Source organism: Heteronotia binoei, chromosome 5 (genome assembly GCF_032191835.1).
Source record: "Heteronotia binoei isolate CCM8104 ecotype False Entrance Well chromosome 5, APGP_CSIRO_Hbin_v1, whole genome shotgun sequence".
NCBI classification, from domain to species: Eukaryota; Metazoa; Chordata; class Lepidosauria; order Squamata; family Gekkonidae; genus Heteronotia; species Heteronotia binoei.
Genome location: NC_083227.1, coordinates 49,503,853 through 49,524,886, shown reverse-complemented (window position 1 = coordinate 49,524,886; position 21,034 = coordinate 49,503,853). Strand labels below are relative to the sequence as shown.

Here is a 21,034-nt window from a genome sequence, read left to right as displayed (position 1 = left end):
GTGGGCAGGGGAAGACACTTCTCTTCTACTACTTATTCTTTTGGAATCACCCTATGCTGTTGCTGCTGTGCCTGGAAGAAACGACTGCTGTATTTGGTTTTATTAAGAACTAATATGCTCATTATTATGCCCCGTGGCACAGAGTGGTAAAGCTGCAGTACTGCAGTCTTAAGCTCTGCTCACGACCTGAGTTCGATCCCGGCAGAAGCTGGGTTCAGGTAGCCGGCTCAAGGTTGACTCAGCTTTCCATCCTTCGAAGGTTGGTAGAATGAGTACCCAGCTTCCTTGGGGGAAAGTGTAGATGACTGGGGAAGACAATGGCAAACCACCCTGTAAAAAGTCTGCTGTGAAAACGTTGTGAAAGCAACATCACCCCAGAGTTGGAAACGACTGGTGCTTGCACAGGGGACTACCTTTACCTTTAATATGATGATTCTGATCTGAATGGCAATTTGTATTTGAAACTCTACTTAAAAATTAGTCCATCAATATAGAAAACTTCCATAGTAATATTCAATGGGATAGAAACTTCTGATTTGTGTTTGTGTACTCAAGTGCATCACATTGAACATCAAGTCACAGTTTTACATTTAAAGAAAGCTCTGCCTCAATAGGATATAACAATCCAACCTAGGACCTTCTTCTCTATACACAAACTCAATTCAGTATTTAGTAAAAAAAAAGAATTCACATAGTGTAGCAATCAAGCTTGAAGATGCAATCTTACACGGCACTACTGATGAATTCCTGTTCTTCTCTTTGTTGCAGTCCTTCTGAGCACTGAAGCACTCCACATATTTTGCATTGCACTGCATAACCAGCTACAAGGTTGAAATGAAGCAGAATAATGATTTATTAATTCTTTGTAGTGCTTGTTTATTTTTAAAGAATAGAAGAGTTACTTTTTTTACTTTTGAAAAAAACCCTGCATCCCTGGGAGAACAAACTGTATTGTTAGATTTGCTAAAAGTATTCAAAATGCCAAGAAGAACTGAACTCTCTGCATAAAGTTAACATTTATACAAAGGCTTGTTGAGCACTCATGTCTGTATAGTTTGTTTATTTATTTATTTATCTAAGATTTATATCCCGCCCTTCCCACTAGGTGGCTCAGCGCGGCTTACAACATATAAAACTAACATAAAATCTAAAATTAAGCATTAAAATCAACATTTCATAAGTTATAGTTAAAAATCTAAACATTTGTTATATACATAGACATTAAAATCACAAAGCGGACCTACAGCTACACTCATCGATTGCATGTTCAATATTCGATGTTCCGTGTTCGATGTTCAGTACTCAGTGCTCTGTGCCGATTAGTTGTGGGCCAGCCGGAAGAGGGATGTCTTACAGGCCCTGCGGAATTGGGTAAGATCCCGCAGGGCCCTTACCTCTTCCGGCAGCTGGTTCCACCAAGATGGAGCCATTACGGAGAAGGCCCGGTCTCTTGTAACTTTCAAACGGGCTTCCTTTGGCCCGGGGACGACCAGGAGGTTTTGAGTCCCCGATCTTAGTGCTCGCTGGGGAACGTGTGGGAAGAGACGGTCCCTCAGATAGGCAGGTCCTAGGCCATATAGGGCTTTAAAGGTAATAACCAGCACCTTGTACCGAACTCGGTAAGATATTGGCAGCCAGTGCAGAGCCCGAAGTCCCGGCTGAATGTGCTCCCACCTTGGGAGCCCTAATAACAACCGGGCGGCGGCGTTCTGCACCAGCTGCAATTTCTGGGTTCGGCACAGGGGCAGCCCCATGTAGAGGGCATTGCAGTAATCCAACCTCGAGGTGACTGTAGCATGGATCACCGTTGCTAGATCATCGCGCTCCAGGAAGGGAGCCAGCTGCCTTGCCCGCCTAAGATAGAAAAATGCGGACTTGGCGGTGGCTGCTATCTGGGCCTCCATTGTTAGGGAAGGCTCCAGAAGTACCCCCAGGCTCCTGACTCTGTGCGGAAGGGGTATTTCCCTTCCCGGACCCCGACGGCCCAAGCAAAGGACCTCTGTCTTCGCCGGGTTTAGCTTCAGCCCGCTCTGCTTGAGCCACCCAGCCACAGCCTGTAATGCCCGGTCCAGATTTTGTGAGGCGCAGACCGGCGGGTCGTCCATAAGCAGATAAAGCTGGGTGTCATCAGCATACTGGTGACAACCCAGCCCGTACCTTCGGGCAATCTGGGCGAGGGGACGCATATAGATGTTAAATAACATCGGGGAAAGAACTGCACCCTGAGGCACCCCGCAATCGAGCGTGTGCCTACGGGACAGCTCGTCCCCGATAGCGACCCTCTGTCCCCGACCTTCAAGGAAAGAGGAAAGCCATTGCAAGGCTAACCCCTGAATCCCCGCGTCGGCGAGGCGGCGGGCCAGCAACCGATGGTCGACCGTATCGAACGCTGTCGATAGGTCCAACAGCATCAGTACCGCCGAGCCACCCCGATCCAGATGCCGTTGTAGGTCATCTACTAGGGTGACCAGCACCGTCTCCGTCCCATGGCCCGGGCGGAAGCCGGACTGAAGGGGATCAAGGACGGAAGCGTCATCCAGGAAAGTCTGTAGCTGCATCGCCACTGCCCTCTCGATAAGTTTGCCCAAGAAGGGCAAATTCGAGACCGGCCGATAGTGTGCCAATTGGGCCGGGTCTAATGATGTTTTTTTCAAGAGGGGGCGGACCACCGCCTCTTTAAGTTCTCATTTATAGCACACAGAGTAAATGAAATTCCATTCCATTTGACATTCTTGATTTAATTATTTCTGAAAATGTATTCCAAAGTCCTAAAGGCATACATAGGTCAGCACCAGGACTTGAATCCACCAGAGCATTTTCATGGGAAAACTTCCGCCTGTGGAACATGATTTTTTCAACTTCTCCCTCCTCCTGCAGCCTAAGATGCCCTCTGAGTCCAGGTCTCAAGAAACTTCTCTTTTTTTTCTCCTGATAAGGCATAATCTAAGTTATATTTTCTATATCTTACATGAACTTGAATAGTATAGGGAAGATCAATTACTCCTGGGTTAGTCTGTTTTGTCTGGCATATTTACTTTGTAATACCTCTATGGGATGATGTCAGCATAAAGCAGCTGGAAATTTGTACCAGAGGAAGCAACTGATCAAAAAACTGGAAATTTGGCCATCAAGCTTTGCTTTATTTCCATTTTTATCCTTGCTTCCTAGTTAAAAAAGTTGCCTTACAAACAACCTACACTCATAAAATTGCTACAGAAATAAGAGTTATTTAAGAAGTTAAAACTATATTCACATTTATATGTGAAAAATACGATCTGCCTGCCCACTGCTTTCTATCCCAGAATACCTTCTTCACCTTTGGTGTCTAGGATTGCCACACTCGTCTCCTAAGGTCCACCAGGCTGCCATCTCTTGTTTCTCGACTTCTGATGCATTATCTTTCACAAGTCAATCAAGCTAAGATAGTAAAATTGTTCTACCATGACCTTGTTCAGCTTTACCTGTGTGGAACCTGGCACTTATCCTCAACTAATTCATGGACAAGCTCTTTGAACAACTGGCCAGAAATGATTTTCCCTTCCTTTAAGGGTATTTTTGTTTTTGTTGTTGCCACCTGCTCTGCTAGGATAGCCTCTGGATGTGTGCTTTAAGGTCTGACTCCCCACACCCCAGTTCCACAAGGACAAGGTGGCCCTGGCACTTGGATATCTTCTTCCTCCCAAAGATGTCATCAGGTTTCTGTCTTAATAAAGACCATATGTTTTCTGTTTTCTTTCTAACTCCTTCCTCAGATGCAAAGTGGTCTTTTATGTCATAGACAAGGGATGGCCAGACTGCACCTCGGGAGCCACAAGTGGCTCTTTCACACATATTGTGTGGCTCTCGAAGCCTCCACTGCCCCGTTGGGTGGCTTGGAGAAAGCATTTGTCTCTTTAAGTCAATTCTCCAAGCCAAGCCAGCCAGCAGCTTGGAGAATGCATTTAAAGTTAAAGTTGCTTTAATTCCACCTCTACCTCCCTCTCCCATCTATTTTCCTTCCTTCCTTCCTTCCCTCCCTCCCTCTTTGCTGTCTTGCAGCTCTCAACCATCTGACATTTATTCTATGTGGCTCTTACATTAAGCAAGTTGGACCAACCCTGTCATAGACATTACCAGGGATGAAGGCCAGGAAAGAAGCTTACCTTGAACTGTTTCTCTAGCCGAGTCTTGCCTCCAACTCCAGGTATGAGAATGCTATTAACATAGCTATGTAGTTGGCTGGCAGAAACTTCAGTCTCTTTCCCAAGAATGGCTTCCAACAAGGCATCATGAATAAAAACATACTGTTCCTGCAGGAGCAACCAAGTCATGAGTAAGAAAACAACAACACTGGAACACTAGTTTTTAAAAGCAAGTCTTTGTTTTATTTGAAACAACCCCATGGAGTGATATACTGCCTAGACAGGTTTTTTGTTTTCTTCCAAAGAGGTCCACTGTTTGTTATCCTTTAAAGATAATAGAGTTTTTCTATATTGATGTTCACTGCTTATTTTTCTTTTGCTTCTCCCTATACTTGGAATCTCCCCATCCCCCTCATATGCCACTTACTTTTAAATGTTTCTTAAGGCTAAATATAATGTATAATGCATATTATATAAATGTAATGCTTTATTTTTACAACTAGGAAAGTAAATTTCCATTATCTTTTATCAATGATTGTCTATCTTTACAAAGCTTTTGTATTTTATAAATTAGACATTACAATTGGCTATTGTATCTTGTAGCCTGTCAGTATTTAGACTGTGAGCTTTTGGTCAGCAATTTGACTTTTTAAAATTTTATGTGCGATGCCCAAAGCACTATATAATAATAGACAAATACAAGCATTTGCAAACTGCAGCCTCAGAAAATAAAACAGAAGAAATGTCAAAGTCAAAGTAACCTTTAATGGCATACAACAATTTAACAGACAACCAATGGCCAGCAATAGAAAAATAATCAAGGGCCATTGTTGGTACAATCTCTCCTCCTAGAGGCAAAATACAAAAACTTGGCAACAGCTTTGATTGCACCAACACAACAGCTGAAGAGTAAAAAAATGTGTCTTATGTTCATCAGGGTGATTTTTCTGTTTTCTCAGTAAAGACTCTATACAAAGCATGGAGGTCACAATAGTAAGAACAATAGAAAAACACATGCTCTAGAGATTCTATTTCATCTGTAACACATGGTCTATCACAGTATGGGATTCGATGAAACTTCCTATACAGCACCGCAGAAGGTAACACATTAAAGCGGGCTTGCATGTAGGCTCTTCGAAGATGTGGAACGGTTAAGCAAAATGAAAAACAAAAAAAAACTCTGCTATAGACCTTTGGGGGAAAGTAGCTAACCTTTACCTAGATTTTGAGATTTAGAAGAAATGTAACTAACAGATAGTATGTAACTAACAGATAGATTACAGTGGAAATGTATGCATGACGAAACGTTCTACATCTAGTGAAATTTGCTGACAAATCTTTGTTGTCATAAAAATGAATGCTTTTCTGTATTTTTACCTCTGTCTGGACGAGGTAGTTGCGCTGTGTCCTGATGTGTTTCAGGAAACCAAGGACATTAACTGTGCTTTTGTCTTTTATCTGTTGCAGCATACTATCTATAACAATGTAGGTTCCAGTCCTACCAACGCCAGCACTGACCAAAAAATGTAAAAAAGATGCAAAATAAAGTTAGATAAATACTCATGGCAGCTGCTGATATAACAGTATTATTTAAAGTCACAGATTTCCTTTCCAAAAATATATTTTTGTCAAATTCCAATGTGATAATAACAAATGGAATTTTTAGGTGTTTCCTGAAAGCTGCTTAGACTGACTTCATGATTAGCTCTTTTAACTTAGGAAAATAGTTTCTAATTCTTATGGTTGTAGATAGGGCTTTTTTTGTAGCAGGAACTCCTTTGCATATTAGGTCACACACCCCTGATGTAGGAGGATTGGCTCTTCTTACAGGGCCTTCTTACAGGGCCTACTGTAAGCTCTTGGAGGTTAGCTACATCAGGGGTGTGTGGCCTAATATGCAAAGGAGTTCTTGCTACAAAAAAAGCCCTGGTTGTGGATTAACATTCTGAAGATGGTTGAAGTATAGCATAAAAGTTAAACTGTAGTTCTTCACTTAATGCACTGGTAAAAATTCATATCCTTTAACATAACACATAGAGGATTCTCAAGTTCTGTTGTAGTTTTGGTAAGTTCTGTAGACAAGGGAAAAAACCCGCTCGAGCCATCTGAAGGTTAACATACAAAGACAAAAGATGAACTCAGATGAATACACACATTGTCAGCTACTGCTGTCCTTTAGCTTTGGGAAGGAGAAAACTATACATTTCACATAACAATGAGATAATGTGTACTGGGTAGTGCAGCAGTAAACTTGGACTTGGGCTAGGGAGGCATAAGTTCAAAACTTGACTCAGCCTTGCATTCAGTGAATGACAACAACAGGTTTTAAGTTATAGTTCTCATGGTGTAACTTGGAAATCAAATGAACTGACAGGGTGAATAAGAACTATAAAGTACCTAATACAAATAGTATGTAAGTGCGCTATAAAAATCTACTGTAAGTGCATATTAATATACAACATGTTGCCCATAAAATGGAGCTATATCAGCTATACCTGCAATGCACAACCACTGGGCCCATCTCAGGGGTCCGAGCTGCAGAGGATCTTCTCACAAACGTTAGCACTGGCAGAGCATATTCAGGCACTCCCATGTCAGGCCACTGTGTGTAATGGTATTGAATAACCGTCCTTTCATTCTGGCGCCCTTTAGGGTTCCCCTTTGGATCACAAATGCATGAAACACATGAGGAAGAAAATACATTAGTTGTGGACAGAACCCTTGGATTGATTCTACTCTGATGAGTACTGGATTCTATTCTGATAAGACAGAAAAGTCTTATCAATCATTTTCCTTTTGATTTGCTATTCACCTGTTGAAACTTTTCTGCAACAACCCATGGATTAGGGAAAGAATTGGTCTTCCTTGATAGTGGTGTCTGTTGCTTTACATGACATAGATGCCATCCAGCAATGCATCACAACATCGGTCCATGGTTCTTTTGAAGGAGTTGCAAGGTAGCCAGTAAAAGATATTGCTGTGACCACTGCTTTGACACTCAAAGTAAGGATCTACTGCCAACTAATGATAAAATGGTGCTGACCAGGTGGAACTCTCTGCCTAATCAGGGACCTGGTGCAGTTCTGCAGGGACTATAAGACAGAGATCTGCCTGGCCCATGTTTGAGGACAGCAATGGCCCCATTGAACCTGGCGCCTTCCTTTCTCTTGTCTCCCCTCAAGAGGTTAGGATACAAACTGGTGTATTTTAAGTGTTGTCTGAAATGGGCACTGAATTGCTTATTGTCTTATAATTCATTGGGTTTGAATGTGTCATTGGAAATGTTTTCTACCGCCCTGAGCCCTATGTACAGGAGAGGGTGGTCTATAAGTCAAATATCCAAAATAAAATATTGAAATGAAGTGAAATAAAACTCATTTTGTCTCTTCTGTGACAAAGGAAAAAATTGCATGGCCACCTAGCAGTGGCCTTCTTCTAGAAGCACAATGTCCTCAACAATAGTCTCAGATATGCTTATATGTCCTTAAGTACACCCTCCCTGCTGCATTTATTTTGAAAATTGCTACCACTGGGCAGGAATAAAGCTCTTATAATCTCACATTAACATGGCCATCCTAAACACAGTTATCCTACTAAGACTTCAGTGGATTTAGGAGGAAGTAACTCTGCTCAGGATAGCACTATTAATAGCCAGATGACAAGAAGAGGTTTGGCAGACATAGCTTCTTGCCCCACTGGAGATTATAATGAGAAAGTATTGGTTTGTTAACTGTTAAAAGGATGAGAGGTCTCTTGCTGAGAAGAGTGTGCGTGGAGGAGAGATATTACAAAGAGTGGCTGATATGAAAGACCAAATAAAAAGTAAGTAGCTCACTCAGAGTGGGCAAGACCTCCAAGTGTTTTTACATAGGCAAGGTAAGATTAAATCTGAAGTTTGGGGGGCACCTCAGAAGCAAAGAAATCTCAATGGGGTCAAATATGAAGAGCTTTGCTTAAGGAAGCAGAGGAAATCTTATGATCTCTTCTCAAACTGAAAAGAGCTGAAATTAGGTGAAGTTTTCCTGCCATAAAGGTCATGTCTCTCAGGAATGTAGTCTTTGTGACTGAATTTTCATCTGATTTAGAACAGGGAAGGGTATAATCTGATACTATAGATTTCTTTGTTCATATTCTAAAGTTTCACACAGGCTAACTCTTTGTTGTTGTTCAGTCGCACAGTTGAGTCCGACTCTTTGTGACCCCATGGACAAAGTCATGCCAGGCCCTCCTGTCTTCCACCATCCTCCGAAGTCTACTCAAATTTGTGTTTGTTACATCAGCAACACTGCCCAACCATCTCATCTTCTGTCGTCCCCTTCTTCTTTTGCCTTCTGTCTTTCCCGGCATCAGGATCTTCTCCAGGGAGTGCTCCCTTCTCATTTGGTGGCCAAAGTATTTGAGCTTCAGCATCTGACCTTCCAGAAAACAGTCTGGGTTGATTTTCCTTAGGACTGACTGATTTGATCTTATTGCAGTCCAAGGGGCTCTCAAGAGTTTTCTCCAGCACCACATCTCAAAAGCATCTATTCTTCAGCGCTCAGCCTTCCTTATGGTCCAGCTCTCACAGCCACTCTAGACAATGCTAAAATCATATGACCTATTTCTACAGTGGACAGGTCTAGCTACTAAAGCAATGATTCTCCAAGTGTTAGGGGATACGAGCCTTGGGTCCAGGAAATAACCTAATTCCATCTTTTTCGATCAATGCAAAGGAAGAAGCAGTGTGCTGTACAACTTTTCTTGACTGCCTTTTGTTTTAGCTTACAGGCTGACTTCTATTATTTATTTGAAGCCCTTTAGCTTTTTTAGCATTCTACAAAATAAGCCAATAAGGTCCACAGTTCTAATACTTGGGACTAATCACAATTTTGTTCAACCTGCCCGAGTTATGGAAGGATTAGTAATGTTCAGGCAAACTATCTATGGAGATTCACTCTGATCAAGTGATCCACCTGGCAAAGGAAATCTCTCACACATCTCACTGGATGATCTCAGGCCAGTCCCTGTCTCTTAACCTATCTTACTTTGCAAGGCCGTTGTAAGCTCCTTGTAGCATGAAAAAACAGCTACGATAATCAGAAAAAGATCAAGACAGTAACAGTCCACATATAGTGTGCACACTGAAAATACAGATGCTAATCAGTTTAAACACCACCATTACTAACTACCTCCCCCAAAGGTAAGACAGAAGACACTGAAGAATGGATCCATTAGTATTCCGTCTCTCTCAGCTACTAACTCTGTATGTCTAAGGACACACACTATGAGCAGCTAGCCTAGCACTACTTTGTTTAATTAACTACTTTAAACTACTCTGTCCAGGCCTAGAATTATATACACCATTCTCTAAATTTGTGTCAAAAGACAGCAAACAGGTATTTCACCAGAGAGTTATTTAATAGCTATGGATATGAAAACACCACAGTAGCCTCCCAAGGGTGAATTCTTTATCCAGGCCCCATTGCAATAACTTTCCTCACCTTCTTCATTTTTGCATTCCTGACTGTGAAGCGGCGAACTGTGTAGCAAGCATGTACTTTTGTGCTCTTCAGTGTGACTATAATATGACCATATTCTTCACTGTTTTCAGTGGGCCAGTACTGGTCACATTTTCTCTGAAGAAAGAATACATTGAATGGGCTGAAAATACTTTATGGAACATTTTAAAGAACACAGAATGAATGGTAACTACATTAAGCAACAGAACAAAGTACTTCTACTTTGTTCTATTGCTTCAGACTAACACAACTGCCCACCTGGATCTATCTACATTAAGCAACATTCAAACACGTTATTTCAAATCAATATGTGAAACTCAGCATCTCCCTACTACGTTCTAAAGCAGGGGTGTCAAACTTGTTCATTATGAGGGCTGGATCTGACATAAATGAGACTTTGTCAGGCTGGGCCATGTCAAGCCAGGCCATATGTGTACCTATTTAAGATTAGGAAGCAGAGATATAAACTTTATAATGGACACAGAAAAACATAAAGATTTTTTTTTAAAAAAAAGTTAAAACATGCTTAAACTTTAGCACTCGTTAGTCTTAAAGGTGCTTTCTTTGTATTTCTCTCATGGGATCCAGGGAACTCAGCAAAGGAAGCTCTGGCTCTTTCCTTCCTACCCCAGGGGACCAGGAAGGGGAGAAGACTCAGGCAATAAAAGGAAGAGAGCCTTGGCTCAGTAGCTCTGCTGTGCGATTGAGAGAGCCCGGCAAAGCAAGCTCCACCTCCCCACTTCCTCTCCAAGGGAGGAGTCTCAGAAAATGGAGAAAATAGAGGCTTTGCTCTGTAGCTTCTGTGTGATTGAGCAATAGGGTTGCCAAATCCAATTTAAGAAATATCTTGGGACTCTGGGGGTGGAGCCAGGAGATATTGGGGTGGAGCCAAGATCAAGGCTGTAACAAGCATAATTGAACTCCAAAGGGAGTTCTGGCCATCACATTTAAAGGGACAGCACACCTTTTCAATGCCTTCCTTCCATAGGAAATAATGAAGGATAGGGGCACCTTCTTTTGGGGCTCATAGAATTGGACCCCCTGGTCCAATCGTTTTGAAACTTAGGGGATAGTTTGGGGAGAGGCAGTAGATGCTGTACTGAAAATTTGGTGCCTCTACCTAAAAAAACAGCCCCCCCCAGAGCCCCAAATATCTGTGGATCAATTCTCCATTATTTTCTATGGGAATAAATCTCCATAGAGATAACAGAGTTCCCAGCAGACATTTCCCTCCCCTTCTGATGACCCTGAAGTGGGGGGAGGGCCTCCAAACCGGGGGATCCCCTGCCCCCACCTGGGGATTGGCAACCCTAGTCTTAAAACTTGACTCCTGCTTTGATCCTAACTGTATCAGTTTACACTCTTAAACCACCAGCTACATGTATTTCAGCCCATTGTACTCTCCCTATCCCCTCATCTGAAGAAGTGTGCATAGGAAAGCTGCCATTCTGAATAAAACTTTGCTGGTCTTAAAGGTACTACTTCACTCCTACTGTGTTCCACTTTGGAAAGGTGAGGAGAGTGAATTTCCTGCCCTTCCTCCTTTGGCAAAATCCTGCTGGTTCAGCTTTTCCGGCCCAGCGCTGCCGTCCTCCTTCTGAACGTTTCCCTGCAGCCAGAGGATAGGAATTGCTAGGGCGCAACCCAAGAGCCCTCAGTCGGTTATTGATGACTTTCCCAGGAGAAGCGGGAAGGGGTTAAAGGCACCGAGCTGTGCTTCCTTCTAGAGAGGCCCCCAAATCCCGCATTCCCGGCCAGTCTTTGCAACTGGCGGCTCACAGCAAATTGGGCAAGAGGTGTGGCTTGGCCGGAGGGAGGGGGCCGCTCGAAGGCTGCAGGGAGCAGGTGAGGGATGGGCAAGGGAGGGAGCAGAGAAATAGCGGCGCTAAAGACGAGAGACCAGCGGCTATCTGGGAAAAAGAAGCAGCAGCTCTGCAATCGGAGAGCTGACTGGCTCCTCTTCCCCGAGTCCACTTCATCTTAGCTGCTCCTCTGAGATGGGCTCAGCCTGAGCCCATCTTGGAGGAGCAGCTACGGTGAGTGGAGAAGAGGCGACAGCTGCACAGCGGCGTCGCCCGCTCCGAGATGGGGCGGCTCGCTGCGCTCCTTGGCGCCGTTTCCCCCTCCCCCCGCTTCCGTTTTTTTGGGGAGCGGGGGAAGAGGCTGGAAATCCTGGGGTTCCCCGCCAGGGTGGGAGGGTTGGGAAGCCTATTGAGCAAGCCTGGCAAAGCAAGCTGTGACACAGAATGAAGCAAGAGAGAGGGAGAAGGAAGCATATGGTAGCCAGTTGCTTGGAGGTCTGATTGAGCCCCTGGACTGCATGTTTGACACCCCTGTCCTAAAGATTCTAGTCATCTGCACCTCTTGTCTGAGTTCATTCTCTTTGCTAGGTTTCCTTTGCCTTTCAGCTAGATACTCTTGCTTTTTTATTCATTTCATTTATTATTTCTTGATATTTATATTATGCCCTCCCTGCAAGTGGGATCAGGATGGATTACAAAACAAAATCTAAACATATAAAAATTTCAGTACAGTTAAGTATACAAATATAAAACAGATTAAAACAGCACAGATTAAAACTATATGTCAGTATGCAAGATTTCCAGATGGTCTGGGCCACATTCTATCATTCTGGAACATTTCTTTGTCTTACTTTTCTAGGCCCTCCCTATTTTCTTTGGCATACCACTTTCTCAGGCCCCTTCTTCAACTCCTTCCTCTAGGATCAAAGCAGCTGATGTCAATGTCAGACAGACTACTCTGTTTTTCTGTAACATTAGGACAGTTCAGCCAATCACTGCCAGAGGCTTTAATCCTCATCACAACCAAACCCCGAACAAGTGTTTCAACTAGGCTTCAACTAAAGAAAAGAGCCCCTAAACAGTTCAGAAGCTGCTATTTTTGGAATAAATTAAGAACATAAGAGAAGCTGTGTTGGATCAGGTCAGTAGCCCATCAAGTTCAACACTCTGTGCCCCACGGTGGCCAAAACACAGGTGCCATCAGGAGATCTACCAGCAGAGCCAGAAACTCTGGAAGATCCTGCTAGCATAGGAATAATAAAATAGATTATACAGAACATTTGTAACACTATTTCCCATTTTCAGAAGTTCTAAGTGGAGAGAATAAATATGTTCCGGAGGGAATGTGATTACAGCAGTAACTCCCAACCTCAGCATGTTCATTATAGAATTGACAAGACTACACAAGTATGGTTGCCCACGTGACTGAGAACTCTGCTTTTTCAGGGTTATTCATCACAAGACCTTTAAATACAATCCAATGATTGCATGCAGGTCAGGGCTGAAGCCTGCTGTCAAGATCATACACTCATGGTATGCATTTAAAATGTGTGAAAAAGGCTTCTTTTTACTACAGATGGGGGGGGGGATGAAATATGCACTCATGGTATGCATTTAAAATGTGTGAAAAAGGCTTCTTTTTACTACAGATGGGGGGAGAAATATGCACTCACCTACTATATACCAACTTACATTATGGTTTCTATTATATCTAATGGAAGAAATCCTACCCTTTTATGAATGTGAAAAAGAATATACATTCACTGAGAGAGGACAGAAGTGGGTATATAAAAGCTGCATTGCCCTTACTCTTCCTTTTTCCACAAGGTTTGTAATCATGATGATAATTCCAGTGTTTTGCTCCCAAATCATTCTCCAGAAATCTTCGAATGTTGACTTTAAAGGTCCCTGGGTGGCAATGTAGGCTTTTGCTTTGTTGTAACCCTTCAAAGAAAACCACAATACAAAGCAAGATGAAAGTATCTGGGTGGCAGACATATTAATAATGTATATATTGTAGAGATAGATGTCTTTCCCACTCTGAATGTTTGAAGAGTTTGCAGTTGAAGTTAGTAAACAAAAAGCCTCTACAAGCACTAATGGCTTCTATTCTTTCTGTAGAACAGTATTTCTCAAAAGAGACAAGAAAAAAAACAGCTTACATCAACGTAATTAGCATTAATGTAGTCACTGTGCTTGGAGTCTTTTCCCGGTAAAGGTCTTAACTTCACTCTACTGTGATCATCTGTAAGAAAGAAACAAAAAATGTTAGGAAATAATAAAATCTGACTGACACATTCTCTAGATTTCTTAGAGTTTGATTAGATAAGAGGAAAACTAAACTAATCAACACCTCTCAACATTTGTAATTGTGACAGATAAACTACAGCTTACTCCACAAGTTTTGTCCAGTATGGCCCTTAGTTTTCAAGGCCAAACTGGACTTTAAGCTAACTGAGCAGCTGCTGTGCAAAATGGCAACTATATTTTTATCCCCCTAACCCATAATTCGTTGTTGAATTTGTTCATTGCTCAAGATCTTGCTCTTCTGTGTTTCCCTGTCCATGCTTCACATCATTGGCTGCCACCAGAGGGTACAGAAACATGGTATATGATGATGTGTTGGATCCAGCCAGCTTTTTAATCTAATATCACTTAATTCCCCTCTTTACAATATGGCTTTTGTCCATGTATGTGTTCCCTTTTCCACATCACACGTAGTCAAAGGGACCCATCTTCTCTTTCTATCCAGTGGAGAAAAATGGTCAGATTCAACCCACTAACAGGAAACAGTTTAGATCTTTTAGACACTACAGAGTTGGCATTTCTGGCAGCTGACATTTTTGGTAGCAGACACAAAATGGCTTACATCCTGCAAACAACTTGAGGAAAGTACTGATTTCCAGGAGCTTCTGTGCCTTCTTCTCCCTATTTCCAATTCTGGGAAAGTTTATTTCCAGGGTTGAGGGGTGCATACTGCTAGTCAGTCAAAATTTTTATTGTGTATAGCCATTGGCCGTTACAAAACAGAACCCGAACAACAAAGTTTCCAATTAACACCTTAAAAGTTCCCCAGAAAGGCCAACCTCAAGAAGTTACAGCATTTGATATTACTCTTGCTCTTATCTTCTACTACTAGCTCCACTGGTTGGGTGGCTACAGTGGACGAGGAGGGGGAAGTGAATAAGATTGCCGTTTTGGCTAACTTGCATGAGTGGAGCTCCACTTATGGAAGAAAACGGTGTGATTTTGTCCCTTCCCCCACTATAGCTGCCCAACCAGTGAACCTATTTGTACACACAAGTTCCTTACCCTTGTGAATAAACCTGGATTGCAGGATCCAACCTGCCGACATGCAAAGTGATATGAACAAGGGACAATCCACAAAACTAGTGAAAGAAGTTAGAGATTCTTTTTAAAAAAGTCTTTTAAATATGAAACTTACGGCCTTACAACAAGGTCAAGGTGTTCAGGAATTGGAGTGGTGATGGACATAAATTTTTCAGTGGACTTAGGCAATGAGATTTGACTAATAATAATAATAATAATAATAATAATAATAATAATAATAATAATAATGTTTTTATTTATACCCCGCCCTCCTCGCCAAAGCACAGCTCAGGGCGGCTTACAAGGCATGATATAAAATATCATGGTATAACAATAAAACAAAATAATACAATCAATAAGCAGAACAATATAAATCAATAAGCAGACCCATGATTTTGAGAAATAAGGATACATATTCTCTTTGTGTGTTTTATGATACTAACATCAGTATATTTTCTTTGCATTCAATACAAAATAAAGGATTGATGTAAAATTTATAGACCAGTCATTTAAGCTCTTAAAAATGGAAAACAACTGTTGCCCTGTCAGAGAAATCAGGCATAGAAAATAAATGGATTCTATTAAAGGTCTTGGATCAACATGATCTCAGGGAAACTCCAATTTCTATTTTCCTATGTTGTTATCAGTAAGAAAGGAGAAAAGACCCCCTTCAACATAACAGAGTAACTCTGAACGTAAAGTATACTTCACTTGTACAGTATGCACATGCGTTTTAAAGCACTGTCAAACTGCTTTTGATTTATAGCAGCCCTATGAATTAATGACCTCCAAAACATCCCATCATTAACAGCATTGCAAATTGGGGGCCATGGCTCCATTTATTGAGTCATTTGCCTAATATGCAATCAGTCAACAGTGGGTTATTTGTCCATTGTTCTACCTGAGCTGCAGACCCACAACTAAGTATTTTTTCTGCTGCAACTAAAGTGCAAACTCTTCAAAAGCCAACTAATCCTCACAACTCCCAGTTCTAGTCATTCAACTCTGACACGTCTTCATTTGTTTTATCTTGATGGTTGTAATAGGCTAAAGAAGGTGAGTGGAAAGTCTCCCTGAAGATAAATCTTGAACCTGTTGTATTATATCCCCTGCTTCTATTCTACAAGTGCTAGGGTGAAGTTCTTGTTTAACCTCAAGTCACCAAACTCTTGGTTGGTCTTGGCATTAGGGCACCAACACCTGGTTTTTATAAACTCCAGAAATGGAATACCAATGCACAGAAATCAAGTTATTAAGACTTCTGCCTCTGTAATCCATTCCCTTATACTGCAAAAGGTAACTTTTCATTTAAAATAGGAAGAAGTCCACAGTGCTATGGTAAGAAGATCATAGATGTTCCCTAAGAAGTTTTAAAATGATTATCTTACATTCATTCAAAATACTTTCTAGGTTTAGTCTTCTCTTTCAGCAGAAAAGCTTATTCCAACTAATTCATAATTGACATGATTTGTTTGCCAGAAAACAGACTCAGGCTTGAGAAATTCTCAGCTAGTGCTCAAGAGGTCTCTCTCCCCCCTCCCTTGGAGCACTTGTGGTAGACACCAGTCTAGTAATATCCTAAAATAAATAAACTTCAGCATATCTGGGAATAAACATTTTGATTTGTAACAGCCCTCCTTTAAGTAACTTTTCACAGATTAGCACAGCAAGATTGGATGGTAGTTTAGTACTTAACATTCAACTGCAATATATTTAGGCAGGATTGCTGTTTGCAAGTAGGGTTGCCAAACTCCAGGTCTTCCACTATCTCCAGATGACCAAAATCAGTTCCTCTGGAGAAAACAGCTGCTTTAGAGAGTGGATTCTATGGTATGTATACCCTGCTAAGAACCATCCCATCCCCAGACTCTGTCTTCTCTAGGCTCCTCACATATTTCCCAACCCAGAAATGACAACCCTATCTGCAAGTCTAGCTATTGACACTGTCTCTTTCAGAAATCATGCCTGAGAAGGGCATTTTGTCCAGTTGATTAAAATTAAATTTGTTGCTTTGTGCAACTCTTGCATCATTATTAGGTGCACTTTTTCGTTATCTTCTCTTAATGTCTTCTTACTCACATGCTAAAATGTTGATATATCTGTTTTTGTGCTTGTTGTCAGGGTGATTGGAATGTTCAGTGGTGATGTTCATGTCGGCTGTACAACGCTGCACTTCCTGTTAAGAAAACAATTAAATTGAAAAAGGCAGATGAGTGTAAAACCTTTTGTTTGTCTCATTTCACTAACAGCTCAGTTAGTACACATTGAAATGCCAGGAGTGTAATTGATTTTTTTCCTCCCATGAATATTCTTTCAGCATATTCTAGTTCTACCAAGGATATTGCCTGGTTCTGAGTATTTGATAAAGGTCCATGGTGACTAAAATTCACTCTGGTACAAGTCCTACATTTTTCTATAGCTCTTCGAAGATACTCAGTATATGTGCATGAAACAGATAAAGTGTGGAGAGCTGGATCAAGTTGGCAAAATCACTCCCTGACCACATTCACTGGTGGTGTATACAGACTGCTTTTTGCAGGGTTCTTCTGCATTTATATAGACATACATGCTTATAGCTTGTGCATGCAGTATACTTAATTTGCACAGGCTGAGGCCTGCTGTTATGGTCCCTCCTACTCAGCATGTTAAATGTACACACTGAATATCTGCAAAAGGTTTATATCTCCCTTAACAGCAGTCAGAAATGGATATAATGTGTTCAATGGCATTTCATTAGCCATTTTCACAGCACTTAATTCAATTAGTGCACTTTTACAGGGTAGAAGAAGAATCCAACATTTCTTTCTTCTGTTAAACAGTTCTGAGCCAGTTTTGTGCCAGGGCAAATGGCTACACAGAGACCTTGGGAAATGATTGTGTAATAGGGTAGCCAGCCTCCAGACCCCAGTGGGGGATCCCCCAGTTTCAGGGGCTCCTCTCCACCATGAACCAGCTGGTAGGTGGGGAAAATCCCTCCCTAAACAGGGATGTTGCCAAATGATGTCCCCAATCTGATTACATCTTCTGAAAATGTCATCATGTTGGGGATGTGGCATGTTTTTTGGGGCAAAATCCCCATAGAATTTTACCCAAATACCAGAGCATCTCCCGGAATGCCCCCCAACCCCCCGCTGGATGGGCAAGGGGACCTGGCAACCCTATTGTGTAACCACACAAATAAGCTTCAAAATTGGAGCAAGTACTTCCTTCTTTGGTATAGAACCATACTGTCTCTCCCAATAGGAACAAGGGACACAAAGTATAATTAAAGGAAGATATTAAGTGTCATTTACCAAAACATACCCCAAATGAAAAATACTGAGTGAATGGATTAATAAGTCACAAAAGTTGCATTGTTCAACACATATTTATAGCAGCTGTGTTTTCTATTTGTAATATATACGATACAGTAGCATTTGCAGTCATATAAATCAATACACTGTTATGATACACAGACTTGGTTCAGATGTAACACAAAACCATTATCTATTCTAGCTATGGTTAACTAGTGAAACCAAGAGTGATCTCAGAGATGATCACTGAATCTTAGCCTATTTCAGCAAAATCTTGGCTTCAGTGTTGATCTTTCCTCCACCTTCCTGGCAGAGATCTGGTGGCTTATCTCAGCCTGACTCCCAGTACCCAACTGATGGCAATTCAAGGTTGACGGGGCCACCTCGGGCTGATCAGAATGCAGTTGGTCCGATCTAGCTTGATTTTTTGCAACGTTATTGTGATGAGAGGAATCCGTGGAAATAAGTAATGCAGTGGTCCCGACCACAGTTGGAGCACTGCGTCTCCTGCAGATTGTGGGGATGGAGGACCCCGAGTGTAGAAACGCAGGCACTGGGCGTTGTGTGGAGAGGCAAAGACGTCTATTTCCGGGACCCCGAATATTTCTAAGACTGTCTGAAGGTAATGATGGTTGAGGGCCCATTCATGGTCGTTGATGAGGTGGTGACTTAGTGTGTCCGCTTGAACATTCTGGATTCCTGGCAGATGCACAGCTGTCAGAAATATGTTGTGAGCACTGCTCCAATGCCATAGGGATAGGGCTCGTCTGCACAAGCCGACAGAAGCAGTGCCTCCCTAACGATTGATATAAAAGACAGTGGCTACATTGTCCGAAGTGACCTGAATGTGTTGGCCACGAAGAGATGGTAGAAAGGACCTTAGAGCTCTGTGGACCGCCAAGAGTTCCAGGCAATTGATATGGAGGGATTTTTCATAGTCTGTCCACTGGCCCTGAACTGTAAGTGTTTCAAAGTGGGCTCCCCATCCCCACTTTGAGGCTTCGGTCGTAACAATCGCAGACGGGGGTGACCATACGAACGGCATTCCTGTCAGAAGATGGCGTCCCAACGTCCACCATTCCAAGGATGGGATAATGTGGGATGGAACAGTAAGTAGGGTCATTTGGTGTTGCCTGTGTGGACAGAATGTTTGGAAGAACCACAGTTGAAGAGGGCGCATGTGGAGTCTTGCAAAGCAGAGGACGGAAGTGGTGGCCGCCACGAGACCCAACATTCGTTGGAAGATGAATGCTGTTTGAGTACGGTGCATGATGATAGTATTGGCCAGGGATTGGATGTGGTGCACTCCATCCGTCGGGAGGTAGGCCTTGTGCGATAGTGTTGACAGGCGTGCCCCTATGAACTGAATGTCCTGTGTAGGGATCAGGTTGGATTTCGTCACATTGACCTGAAGACCTAGCAAAGACAGGAGAGACAGAATGGTAGAGATGTCCTTTTGGAGTTGCTCTTTGGTTTGAGCTACAACCAGCCAATCGTCTATGTAGGGGTAGATAGAAATTTTTTGTTGGCGGAGCATAGCTGTTACCACCGCCATGCATTTTGTGAAGACTCTCGGTGCTGTCGATAAGCCGAAGGGGAGAGAGCGGAACTGATAGTGTTGGTCCCTGACGGCAAACCTGAGGAATCTTCTGTGATGTTGATTGATGGTGAGGTGGAAGTAGGCGTCTTGAAGGTCTATCGACGCCATCCAGGCCTGCTCTGGGATCAGTGGTAGAATAGACCGCAGAGTAATCATACGGAATTTTTTGTAACGAATGTGTTGATTGAGTTTGCGAAAATCTAGTATAGGACACTGACCTCCATCCCTCTTTGGAACCAGGAAGTAACGGGAGTAGAACCCTGTGTGATGGAACTGTGATGGAACTGGTTCTATAGCCGCCTTGTCCAGCAAGGTGGCGATCTCTTTCTTGAGAGGGAGGGAAGAGGGAGTACTTATGAATCTGTGAAGCTTCGGGGGTGAATCGAACCTGTGGATGATCGCCAGGACCCATGAATCTGATGTTATAGATTCCCACATAGGGTAGAATGGACATAGTCTGGTGCTGTCTGAGTGATGTTGTGATCGACTGAGAGGTGGTATAAGAGAGTCAAAGAGACTATTTTGAAACCGGGGCTGTCTTTTTTGTGGTTTGTGGTTGGGCACTTTGATGGAATGGTTGTTAAGCTGGAGGAGCCTTGCGTTTCCAGAAATCAGCTTGTCGAGGTGAGCAGGGACGCTTATAGTACGATGGTTTTCAGACTCTCTGTCGGTTGGATTGAGATTGTTGTTGGTTAACTCCCAACCTCTTAGCTCTTTTCCTACTGTCGACAGTGGTCAAAATATCGTCAGTAGTGGCATTGAAGAGGCCTTGACCGTCGAAGGGTAGGTCCTCAATTTTGAACTTAATGTCAGGTTGCAGTGAAGAGGAACGGAACCAGGCATGACAGCATAGAGTGATAGATGTGGCCATGGTCCTGGATGAGCAAGCCACTGCGTGACACACCGAATTGATTTGTTGTTTGCTCACACAGGAGAGCTCCTGTAGGATTTGTGATGCTTGCTTCTGTGCCGTGTCAGGTAAGGAAGGGATCATGGTGTTAAGTTGAGACATCAAATTAAAAGAGTAGGCCAAAAAATAAGCTAAATAATTATGAATCTTTGAAGTAGCCATGGCGAGGGAGTAGATTTTCCTCCCTAATGCGTCCAATTTCTTTCCTTCCTTTTCAGGTGGAACTGGATGGCATGTCTGCTTAGATTTTGATGACAAATGCACAATCATGGAATTGGGTGCCAGGTGGTTAAATAAAAATTTTGAATCCAGGGCATGAATCTTGTAAAGAGACTCAATCCTCTTGGATGTAGGTGGGACTGATGCGGGCTTATCCCATGCCTCTTTTAAGCCTTCCAAATGGACAGGAAGCATAGGAAGAAAGGAGCCTGTTGGCAGGTCTGCATGAACTAAGTCATGGACTATATCTGACACTCTAGG

General features: G+C 42.5%; 1 protein-coding gene across 5 annotated transcripts in view; it reads right to left on the bottom strand.

Moving 5' to 3' along the window:
* PTPRG (protein tyrosine phosphatase receptor type G) overlaps positions 1-21,034 on the bottom strand; it is an 871,997-nt gene that overhangs the window by 32,798 nt on the left and 818,165 nt on the right. For all 5 annotated transcript variants that reach the window (XM_060239418.1, XM_060239420.1, XM_060239419.1 and 2 more), the window contains 8 exons: positions 16,831-16,927; positions 13,584-13,666; positions 13,231-13,365; positions 9,602-9,736; positions 6,617-6,780; positions 5,499-5,634; positions 4,143-4,289; positions 728-821 (listed from right to left, as the gene is read on the bottom strand). In XM_060239418.1, the coding sequence (XP_060095401.1) occupies positions 728-821; positions 4,143-4,289; positions 5,499-5,634; positions 6,617-6,780; positions 9,602-9,736; positions 13,231-13,365; positions 13,584-13,666; positions 16,831-16,927 (991 nt within the window). The remainder of the gene's footprint in view (positions 1-727; positions 822-4,142; positions 4,290-5,498; positions 5,635-6,616; positions 6,781-9,601; positions 9,737-13,230; positions 13,366-13,583; positions 13,667-16,830; positions 16,928-21,034) is intronic.